At 46.5% G+C, this 12,546-nt stretch overlaps 1 protein-coding gene across 1 annotated transcript; it reads right to left on the bottom strand.

Annotated features, from left to right (window-relative positions):
* Positions 1 to 4,111: 4,111 nt before the first annotated feature.
* Positions 4,112 to 12,491, bottom strand: KCNJ8 (potassium inwardly rectifying channel subfamily J member 8). The gene is made up of 3 exons (XM_075210796.1): positions 11,511 to 12,491; positions 7,768 to 8,202; positions 4,112 to 5,154 (listed from the first exon to the last, which is right to left on the bottom strand). Exons 2-3 carry the CDS (start codon positions 8,109 to 8,111, stop codon positions 4,254 to 4,256), a joined length of 1,245 nt encoding a protein of 414 aa, XP_075066897.1. The 5' UTR covers positions 8,112 to 8,202; positions 11,511 to 12,491; the 3' UTR covers positions 4,112 to 4,253.
* Positions 12,492 to 12,546: the final 55 nt, after the last annotated feature.

The raw sequence follows: 12,546 nt of genomic DNA, 5'->3' as shown, positions 1-12,546 counted from the left end.
TACCATGCCGTCTCTCACCATACCATGCCGTCTCTAACCATACCATGGCATCTCTCACCATACCATGCCGTCTCCCACCATACCATGCCGTCTAACACCATACCATGCCGTCTCTAACCATACCATGGCATCTCTCACCATACCATGCTGTCTCTAACCATACCATGCCGTCTAACACCATACCATGCCGTCTCTAACCATACCATGGCATCTCTCACCATACCATGCTGTCTCTAACCATACCATGCCGTCTCTCACCATATTATGCCGTCTCCAACCATACCATGCCGTCTCTCACCATACCATGCCGTCTCTCACCATACCATGCCGTCTCTCATCATACCATGCAGTCTCTCACCATACCATGCCGTCTCTAACCATACCATGCCGTCTCTCACCATACCATGCCGTCTTTAACCATACCATGGCATCTCTCATCATACCATGCCGTCTCTAACCATACCATGCCGTCTCTCACCATACCATGCCATCTCTAACCATACCATGGCATCTCTCACCATACCATGCCATCTCTAACCATACCATGGCATCTCTAACCATACCATTCTACCATTCTACTCTTTTCGCTCTACACTTCCTCCCTTGGTGCTCTCATCTCCTCCTTCAGTCTTCAGTATCACCTTTATGCTGACGACATTCAACTCTATATCTCCTCTCCTGATCTTTCCTCCACCCTCCTCTCTCGGGTATCAGACTGCCTCTCCGCCATCTCCTCCTGGATGTCGGAGCGCTTTCTCAAAATCAATATCTCTAAAACTGAACTCATTGTCTTTCCTCCGCCCAGACTCCCATCCCACCATGACCTCTCTATTTTCGTCAATAACACCACCATCTCCTCTGTCACCCAACTTCGCTGCCTAGGTGTCACCCTCAACTCCTCTCTCTCTTTTGCCCCTCACATTCATTCCCTTGCCCAAGCCTGTCGCTTCCCACTACCCAACATTGCCCGCATCCGTCCTTTTCTCTCTCAGGATGCCACCAAAACTATCATCCATGCGCTCATCATCTCCCGCCTCGATTAGTGTAACCTCCTCCTCACTGGCCTCCCCCACTCCCGTCTCTCCCCCCTCCGCTCTATACTCAATGCGGCCGCAAGACTCATCTTCCTCTCACGCCGCTCCTCCTCTGCCTCCCCTCTCTGCCTTGCCTTACACTGGCTCCCCTTCCCCTACAGAATCCTTTTCAAACTCCTCACCACCACTTACAAGGCTCTCTCCCAGTCTACTGCCCCTTATATCTCTAATCTCCTCTCCATTCACAATCCCGCCCGCTCCCTGCGCTCGGCCAACGACCGCCGCCTCTCCTCCACTCTTATCACCTCTTCCCACTCCAGAATCCAAGACTTTTCCCATGCAGCCCGCCTTCTCTGGAACGACATCCCTTGTTCCATCCGTCTCTCTCCTACTCTGTGCTCCTTCAAACGTGCACTCAAAACTCACCTCTTCCTCAAAGCCTACCAACCATCTACTTAACCCCCATCTCCTCCCTTTAGCTCGTCCTCCCTTCTCTCCTCTTGCCTCAACTGGCTCCTCTTGTGCCTGGTCTGTTTACCCTCCCTTAGGATGTAAGATCGTATGAGCAGGGCCCCCTCCCCTCCTGTCTCCATACCTGTTCTTCCGCTCCGTCTTTACTGCATATGACTATCCGGAGTTTCTGAAGTATTGGTACTTTTTGTTCATTGTTCTGTATGGTTTCACCCTGTATAGTCTACTGTTAGTACTGTGTACAGTGCTGCGGATACCTTGTGGCGCCTAACAAATAAATGATAATAATAAATAATAATAATACCATGCCGTCTCTCACCATACCATGCCGTCTCCCACCATACCATGGCATCTCTCACCATACCATGCCGTCTCCCACCATACCATGGCATCTCTCACCATACCATGCCGTCTCCCACCATACCATGGCATCTCTCACCATACCATGCCGTCTCCCACCATACCATGGCATCTCTCACCATACCATGCTGTCTCTAACCATACCATGCCGTCTCTCACCATACCATGCCGACTCTAACCATACCATGCCATCTCTAACCATACCATGCCGTCTCTCACCATACCATGCCGTCTCTAACCATACCATGGCATCTCTCACCATACCGTGCCATCTCCCAGCATACCATGGCATCTCTCACTATACCATGCCGTCTCTTTACCATGCCATGCCGTCTCTCACCATACCATGGCGTCTCTCACCATACCATGCCATCTCACACCAAACCATGCTGTCTCTCACCATGCCATGCCGTCTCTAACCATGCCATGCCGTTTCTCACCATACCATACCGTCTCACACCAAACCATGCCATTTCTAACCATACCATGCCGTCTCTAAGCATATCACCTTTCACGATACCATACCATCTCTCACCATAACATGCCACTCAAAGCTATAACAACTTTGGTAGAATATATAATTTGTAACAATAATAATAAGAGTAATTAAGGGACAGGACTTGGCAGTTTCCCCCATATACAGTTGTGGAGAATAACACCTTATTGCATACCACTTTACTTACTACTTTTGGGTGTCCCACACGTGGCCATGTGCACTGGGGTGGGGCTGCATTGGGGCATACCAGGTATCCTGGGGATGTGTCCATCTCTTGGGGTAAATCATTGTACGGTCACATTGCCAGCACCATAATCTGCCGTATATCACAGGCAACACCGCAATCTTTTAATTACATTTTTTTACTTTTTTTAATCCTCAGATTATTCTCACAAACACGCCTGTGCACCACCGGTGTAATCCGTGGCACAGGTGGGTACAGCTATAGCAGCGTCTGAACGCAGATCAGTCAGTCTCCATGTTTCAGAGAGAGCTGTTTTTTGCGGGTTAATGATTTGCAATGAGCCAGTTCTTACAGACTCCCTTGAATTTCCCTTATAAGGAATTCTCTGCTCCGTGTCTGTGAGCTGAGATCTCACGTCTGTTCTTATTGCCTGAGAGCTGATCAGAATATTCTCTATTTAATGTATTGGGGACCAGGACTTTGCATCTTTCTCCAGGGATCGTATTGTACATTACAGCTCCCAGGAAAATGAGTTTATTTCAGTTAAACTTAGTAACTACGAGATCTACAAGATTTGCTACAAGCCTCAGTCACTGGATTTAGAGCCAAATAAAAGGAATTAATTATAATGTCTGTTTACATATTACTGAAATTAATTACGCCACCGCTTATATTCTAACCTAAACCTGAGACAGTGGAAAATGTTTTACTGGCCAAGAAATAACTGGTTTATTAATATGTTGAGAACTGAAATTAACTGTTTCTCCACTAATAAGACCCTCTGGCCTTGTGTATTTTGTGACAATAGCAAACTTGCAACATACTGTGGCACAGTGGTCAGCATTGATGTTTCACAGCGCTGGGGAGACAAGCCAGGACCCTCTCTGTGTGGAGTTTGTATGTTCTCCCTATGTTTGCGTGGGCTTACTCCGGGTGCTAATATTTCCTCTCACCGTCCAAAAACATACTAGTAGGGTAACTGGATCCTGACACAAATAGACCCTAGTGTGTGGTAGGAAATTTAGATTGTAAGCTCTAATGGTGCAGGGAATGATGAATAATAAATGATTATTATTCTCTGTACAGCACTACGTAGTATGGTAGCGCTATATAAATGAACAAAACTAAAAATCTGATACATCAAATATACTGTGAATGCTGATACAAGGTAAGTATAACGGTTAGAATAACATTGTATTTCAATGCAAAATTTGAACTGAAACACAACAACCAATCAATAAGCAGCACAAATCTTCTATTGTGACATAACGCACCTAGGGGTATATTTACTAAACTGCGGGTTTGAAAAAGTGGAGATGTTGCCTATAGCAACCAATCAGATTCTGGCTGCTATTTAGTAGAATGTACTAAATAAATGATAACTAGAATCTGATTGGTTGCTATAGGCAACATCTCCACTTTATCAAACCCACAGTTTAGTAAACCCTAAGTATCACATAAATGCACCTGGTTTTATAAGGGTGCAATAAAATTGTGCATTTTCATACTGAGGCCTCAGACTCGAAGGGCCCTTTATAAATGTACAAGGACAACAAACACAGCAGCTTTCTGGCTTAAACGTTTTATTCAATGTGCTCAGGGGGTAAAAAATAGCTAATTCTAGATGAAGCAATATGTGCTGTATACAATAAGACAATAAAATGTGTATTACAATCGGAGAAGTAACTACATCCGTGGAAAGTATCTGTCATGTTTCTGCTGAGCCTCTGTTCTGTTCTAGAGCCATGAATTGGACTTTGGGCACGATAAGTCCGGAGTTGTTCCGCCTCATGGAGTTGGTTCTGCGCATGGAATTGTTCCTACGCATGGAATTGCGTTTCCGCAGGGAGTTCTGATGAGACAGCTCACTCTTCTGGAGGGTCTGGATTAGAATGGACGGCTTCTCGTCTAGTTCCCGGGCACTGCAGTGTGGCGTGGCCACTTTAATTACGTTGCCAAACTTGGAGTAATCCACCGAGTACACCCCTTCTTCCTCAGAGATAACGGACACAAAACGGTGCCCCCACTTGATTTCATCTGTGATGTAGGAGGTCCGAGCTTGGGTGGTAATTCCTGTAGTCTCCACAACGCCTTCCAATAAGACAATAACCTCCAGATCCTGACTGGACAGATCCGATTCAGATATGTCATAAAGTGGACTTCTTTTGTCTATTACATGAGAAATAATCAAGGGAGCCACCAGGAATATATTGTTGCTCTCAATCGGGTTGTCCACCGGGACGTCTATTTGATGGATAGGAATGATCTCACCTTCTGGAGTGACCGTTTTCCTTACGACCTGGATCCTCACAGAGGCGCTAATGATCATGCTCTTCCGCAGGTCCCCAACCCGAAACATGAGACAAAGTTTCCCATTCCTCACGGCTATGACCGCGTGCCGGCTGAAGATCAGAGTCTCTGCCCGGCGGTGGGACTGGGCCGTTTTCATGAAGATACAGCCCAGCATGACGGCATTCACGATTAAACCGACAATGTTTTGCATAATGAGGAGACTGATGGCCAGTGGGCACTCTTCCGTCATCATTCGCCCCCCGAATCCAATAGTTACTTGGACCTCGATGGAGAAGAGGAAGGCGGCTGTAAATGACCTGTTAAAGGGAAAGGAAATGTTCATTGCTACAGAGCATAGAAATATGATTTCCAATCAAACATGTCTCATAACACAGATCCTGCAATGGACAATACTGAAAAATTTCAGTGGGAGCCATCAGCACTGGACTATGGTTACAAAGTAAGATCTACAAATACACAATGATATTGTGGCATAACAACAAAGCCATTATGTCCTGAAGTGACATCATACTTTAGCATTCGTTGTACCTGTATTTTATTGTCTACATGAACGTCAGTGGATCAGGGATGGGTAGGGCATTTCTTACACATTTATCTATTAACAATTGTGTGCACAACTGTGCCCTTAATGGATAACTGCACTCAAAAATGATTTTGCCTAATGAAAATCATTATGCTGTCTAATACAACCTACTGGAATAACTTCTAATACGTAAAACAAGACTTTTGCCTGAAATCACCTGTTGAATCCTTAGGAACACATTGTTGCTGAAAAATTATAGATATGCTATTAATAACTGACAATTTCTGGCAACATCTGCAACCATAGAAATAAACCGAGAATTGTATAGATTGCTTGCAGATGTTGCTAAGCAAGTCAATTATTCAAACACTGTCTGTCAAATTTCAGCAACAGTTTGCTTCTGAGTTTCCAACAGGCAATTTCAGGCGAAGGTCCCATATTTTTCCTAATACTAGGAGTTATTTCAGTAATTTGTAGAGGACTTTATGATGATTTCAACTGTGAAACACAATTTTTTATGAGAGTTTTCCACTAAACTATTGCCAAATAAATATTAGATTGTATTGGAAGGGTATGCATTAGGAAAAGTTTGAAAGCATTCCTAATTTGTGGAGTATCAGGGAGCTTTTATCAGTGAGCAAAATGCCGTAATTTCAAACCCATTTCAACCCCACCTCGCATGTATGAGAAGCCCCTGGGGTAAGAGGTAAGAGAAGCCCCCACCACGCATGTATGAGAAGCCCCTGGGGTAAGAGGTAAGAGAAGCCCCCACCCCGCATGTATGAGAAGCCCCTGGGGTAAGAGGTAAGAGAGCCCCCACCCCGCATGTATGAGAAGCCCCTGGGGTAAGAGGTAAGAGAGCCCCCACCCCGCATGTATGAGAAGCCCCTGGGGTAAGAGGTAAGAGAAGCACCCATCACGCATGTTTGAGAAGCCCCTGGGGTAAGAGGTAAGAGAAGCCCCCACCCCGCATCTATGAGAAGCCCCTGGGGTAAGAGGTAAGAGAGCCCCCACCCCGCATGTATGAGAAGCCCCTGGGGTAAGAGGTAAGAGAGCCCCCACCCCGCATGTATGAGAAGCCCCTGGGGTAAGAGGTAAGAGAAGCCCCCACCACGCATGTATGAGAAGCCCCTGGGGTAAGAGGTAAGAGAGCCGCCACCCCGCATGTATGAGAAGCCCCTGGGGTAAGAGGTAAGAGAGCCGCCACCCCGCATGTATGAGAAGCCCCTGGGGTAAGAGGTAAGAGAAGCCCCACCCCGCATGTGTGAGAAGCCCCTGGGGTAAGAGGTAAGAGAGCCCCCACCCCGCATGTATGAGAAGCCCCTGGGGTAAGAGGTAAGAGAAGCCCCACCCCGCATGTATGAGAAGCCCCTGGGGTAAGAGGTAAGAGAAGCCCCACCCCGCATGTATGAGAAGCCCCCCGGGTAAGAGGTAAAAGAAGACCTCACCCCGCATGTATGAGAAGCCCCTGGGGTAAGAGGTAAGAGAAGCCCCCACCCCGCATGTATGAGAAGCCCCTGGAGTAAGAGAAGAGTTACAGATTGATGTTTTGGGTCCACACAGAGTTGGGTGCAAAACAGGAGTAAAGAACTAATAACAAGTAGTGGAGCTGTCCACACTTGAGATGTGATCCCGTCAGCAGTATCTGCGCCTGGTCTACGATCATCATCATCATCATTTGCACCTGAAAACGCCGTATTGTTTGCAGGTGGTCAGGGGCCGGTGCAAACAGTGGATGAGGATATTGGCCCCCAGTACTAGCGAGCCGCTTGTGATTGGCTGTTTCTGAATGGTCTCCTTGTGGGTTGTCTGCAATGTATGTTGATGTAAAAGGAGACGGATATGCTGCTATCACCAACGCATCTTTATATAGTTACTGTGGATATGGTCGCAGCTGCCACTTTCTTAACAAGCGCACAATGAGCTGGCACTTCGCGGTGCGATTGTGTCCAACTGAATATTTTATCATTAGTTTCTAGTGCGTAATATTAATTACTCAATAACTCAGCAATTCAAAAAGATCTACATGAGTCAAAGACAATATGCACAATTGCATTTATTTTGTTTATTTCAAAATCCATAAAAAATCCTAGGGACTCAGTTCAGTGATAGATCAAACATTGGGGAACCTCTCAGTGCCCCCAGTACCCCCCTTGGGTGTGAGAGAACCTAATGGTAACAATATGAAACTTCTTTCACTGGTCTTCATATAAAGTCGGAAGTTGGGGAAGAAGCGTTGGTTGGTTATAGTCATGATGGGGGGGGGGTATCTGATCTAATTATTGTCACCAAAATATAACACAACTGAAATGTCACCCTGAGCCCTCCAGATGTTTAGAAGTAAATCACACCCTGAATTTGCCCAACCGACTCGCTCGTGACTTACTTGACGTTGGCCACACACGGCTCCCCGTTTACTATGATGTCCATGTCCCCGTGGGCAAATGCCACCAGCCACCACATCATGGCAAAGAGCAACCAGCTGCACAAGAAGGACATGGTGAAGATGACCAGCGTGTGACGCCACTTCAGGTCCACCAGAGTCGTGAAGACATCCTGCAAGAAACGACCTTGTTCCCGTATGTTTTTATGCGCCACGTTGCATGCTCCATTCTTGGCAACGAAACGAGCTTTCCGCAGACGGTCACGGACTCTGGGTTTTTGCAGATTCTCAGCGGCAATCCGTGCCAGCACATATTCCTCAGGTATAATGCTCTTCCGGGCTAGCATTTTTCTACTTTCATACTCCAATAATGAGCTCCGAATCAGGGGGATAATGAGCTATGTTCCTGCAAGATCTGCTATCGTCCGAACATCCAATCTGAAGAACCAGGAAAATAAAGGAGAAGAGTGAATGTCACCCCCTGTGTATTTCATCATACATGTTACGCGTGTTATCGTGATATGACCGCTGACCATGGCAAAACTGTTTCCAAGTCTCTTCTACAATGTCCATATGTAGGGTATGATGGACTTGACAATGCTCCTGGGGGAAAATGTTTGAATCTTAAACCTTTCCTATGATTGATGTTTCAACAACTTTTTCTCTGAATTCCTTTAATCTTCATGATGAAACTCTTGTTTGGAAAAGCACTTACTAACTGTGGCACCTTTCACAGACAGGTTTATTTATTTTTAAATAATTTAAAAACTGTAATTGCACAGAGGGAGACTCCTATCAGTTAATATGTGACTACTGATGGCACCGGGGTTTATTCAGGTGCATTTCTGCAAAACGGGTCAATACTAATATAATCAACATTAATTTGTACTGAACTATAAAAAAGCTATAGATTTATTTATTTGATTTGACATTGCCAAGTATTTTGTGTTGATCGGTGGTAAGAATTCCATTGTGACCTCATGATGTTGAAAAATATAACATGCAACATGCAAAGGGGATGAAAAACTTATACAACAACTATATATCATAAGTTAGTTATTTTATGTCATTGTTAAGGGATATGACACTACTGTGCTCTCTGCAACAGATACAGGTGTATAGAGGGAGCAGTTCTGTGTCATATCCAAGGCAAAAGAAACAAACTACTCCGTCTGATAATACACAGGGCTGAAAGTCATAGAAGAAAGCTATAAAGAAGATGCAACATGCACGGTAAAAGTTGCAGGACATATACAAGCCACTAAAGTGATCTGAAGGTGCATAACACTAATCATCTACAAAGACACATGGGTATATTTACTAAACTGCGGGTGTGAAAAAGTGGAGATGTTGCCTATAGCAACCAATCAGATTCTAGCTGTCATTTTGTAGAATCTACTAAATAAATGATCACTATTATATCATTATATCACTATCATACTCTGGCAGTGTTCTCCCCCCAGCACCGATTTCCCAGGTCCTCCACCCGGCCCTTAGAGCCCTAAGGAGTCCTATTATTATAATATAATAAACCCTTGTTTCTCTTATTAGAACAGGCACTATGTGAGCACTACAGCCAGCAGTGTTAGACCTCTGACCACCAGTCTGACCAGTCCTAGGTTTGGGCAATAACCAACATTTTACATTATTATTACAAAGTATTATAACTGCCCCCACCTGGCTGCTTCTTAATGACACCCGGCTGGCAGAATCTTCTGAGGAGAACACTGCTCTGGGATTGTGTATAGTAACATTTCATGTTCCACTGAGGACTCAGAACCAATATTACTGTGGATCTGGCATCACAGTACATTACAGCGTAGGATATGGTATTATAGTACAGTGCAGGATCTGGCATCATGGTACATTACAGCGTAAGGATATGGTATTACAGTACAGGATATGATATCACGCAGAGCTGTAACTTAAAATGTTAGCACCTGGGGCGAGAAGGAAATCTGCCGCCCCCCCCCCCCCCTCCTAGCCCTAAACCAAATGAACCTAAAATATTCTTAGACTGTGTCCCCCTTCAGGGTTGCGGCCTGGGCAGTAGCCCCCTATCGCACAGCCCTAGTTTCGGCCCTGGTATCATGGTACAGTACAGTACAGGATATGGCATCACAGTACAGTACTACACAGGATATGTGGTATCACGGTACAGTACAGTATAGGACATGACATCACCGTACAGTACTACACAGGATATGACATCACAGTACAGTTTTACACAGGATATGGCATCAAGGTACATTATAGTGCTGTATATTCCCACTCCTCTGCAATCTCCCTGATGGGGATTATAAAAAGTAGGCCAGTACAGGAGAGTAACTTAAAGGTGTAAAGGGGGTGGTCCTAAATTGTTAGTATGTTGGATTTGAAGTGAGATTTCAGCCATGGTGACAGGTAGATCCACAAACCTATGACACTAGGTTCAGACTGATTTTCTTGGTGCAGATCCAAGGTCATGAAGTGGGCGTATACCGTGAATTACCCACGGTGGACAGATAGGTCCACCACCCATGTGCAGTTGGGTGGATTAGGACGGGTCTTGGGACGGATTGGATGCATGTTTCGAGGGGAAGACTTATATGGCCCAATTTTCCTTGGATAAATGTTACGAGCTATGCAGAAAGGTGTAACTGACCAGTGTTAGATGGAGGCTGAAGGAGGACTAACCAGTGTTAGATGGAGGCTGCAAGATGACTGACCAGTGTTAGATGGAGGCTGCAAGAGAACTGACCAGTGTTAGATGGAGGCTGCAAGAGGACTGACCAATATTAGATGGGGGCTGCAAGAGAACTGACCAGTGTTAGATGGAGGCTGCAAGAGGACTGACCAGTGTTAGATGGAGGCTGCAAGAGGACTGACCAGTGTTAGATGGAGGCTGCAAGAGGACTGACCAGTGTTATATGGAGGCTGCAAGAGGACTGACCAGTGTTATATGGAGGCTGCAAGATGACTGACCAGTGCTAGATGGAGGCTGCAAGAGGACTGACCAGTGTTATATGGAGGCTGCAAGAGGACTGACGAGTGTTAGATGGAGGCTGCAAGAGGACTGACCAGTGCTAGATGGAGGCTGCAAGAGGACTGACCAGTGTTAGATGGAGGCTGCAAGATGACTGACCAGTGTTAGATGGAGGCTGCAAAAGGACTGACCAGTGTTAGATGGAGGCTGCAAGAGGACTGACCAGTGCTAGATGGAGGCTGCAAGATGACTGACCAGTGTTGGAGGCTGCAAGAGGACTGACCAGTGCTAGATGGAGGCTGCTAGATGACTGACCAGTGTTAGATGGAGGCTGCAAAAGGACTGACTAGTGTTAGATGGAGGCTGCAAGAGGACTGACCAGTATTAGATGGAGGCTGCAAGATGACTGACCAGTGCTAGATGGAGGCTGTGGTGTAATTGACCACTGTCTAGCTGGAGGCTAAAGAACGACTGACTGACCAGTGTCTGAAGGGAGGCTGCAGAGTGACTGCTCAGGGTCTGGATGGAGGCTGGATAATAATCAGTTTATAGTAGAGGGTGTGCAGTGCATAAATAGCGGAGGTTAGTTGAAGTATCAGGAAAACATTTATTTGTGTAAGTGTGTAATATGTGTGCATTATGTGTGTGCACTGTTTAGTAGTACTGCGTATTACTCAGGGGGCAGTAATAGGACTGTTCTCTTCCCCTCATGCACGTTTCTCGCTCTCTGTGTCAGAGCCAGTAAAACAATGTAACAGATTCAGAAACAGATGTAACTTACTGTAAGGCCACATTGTACAGATCCTGGTGTCCCAGCGCTATCCCAGAGGAGGACCGAGGCAAGTCCCTGCAGTCACCAGTGCAGCGTCCTGATCTCTGATCACAGGCAGATGCCCATAGACCTGGTCCCTGATTCCACAGCAGGCAGTCCCTGCAGTCATATGCCCTGTGACTTGGACTTTGGTGTCTCAGTAGCCAGCCCCTGTAGTCAGATACCCTGTGACTTGGTCCCTGGTGAGTCAGTAGCCAGTCCCTGTAGTCAGATGCCCTGTGACTTGGTCCCTGGTGAGTCAGTAGCCAGTCCCTGTAGTCAGATGCCCTGTGACTTGGTCCCTGGTGAGTCAGTAGCCAGTCCCTGTAGTCAAATGCCCTGTAACTTGGTCCCTGGTGAGTTAGTAGTCAGTGCCTGCAGAGATGTCCCTGGTGAGTCAGTAGCCAGTCCCTGTAGTCAAATGCCCTGTAACTTGGTCCCTGGTGAGTTAGTAGTCAGTGCCTGCAGAGATGTCCCTGGTGAGTCAGTAGCCAGTCCCTGTAGTCAAATGCCCTGTAACTTGGTCCCTGGTGAGTTAGTAGTCAGTGCCTGCAGAGATGTCCCTGATGTCTCAGTAGCCAGTCCCTGTAGTCAGATGCCCTGTGACTTGGTCCCTCGTGGCTCAGTATCCAGTCCCTGTAGTCAGATGCCCTGTGACTTGGTCCCTGGTGTCTCAGCAGTCAGTCCCTGCAGAGATATGTCCTCTGCCTTGGTCCCTGATCCGGTAGGTAGCCAGTCCCTGATAAGTCTTGTTGGCTGATGACTTGTCCCTGCACATCAGTCTGTTCCTCTCAGTGTAGTCAGCAGCCCGGAGCAGTCTCTGTAGTGACGTTGGAGGGAGGGTCTGTGTTATCTGGGAGCAGAGATTACTGTCCTAGCTGGGGACTGAGTGTACCCCGCTCTGCACCCTGACACTAGTGTGCTCTGCACCTGGCACACATTGCAGAACGTTTCCAAACACTGTTACAGAACATTAAACACAGACTGAGTCCAATTCCTGCAGCCC

This window comes from Mixophyes fleayi, chromosome 4, assembly GCF_038048845.1.
Source record: "Mixophyes fleayi isolate aMixFle1 chromosome 4, aMixFle1.hap1, whole genome shotgun sequence".
NCBI classification, from domain to species: Eukaryota; Metazoa; Chordata; class Amphibia; order Anura; family Limnodynastidae; genus Mixophyes; species Mixophyes fleayi.
Note: the sequence above shows the minus strand (reverse complement) of the source record. Positions and strands in the feature narration are given on the sequence as shown.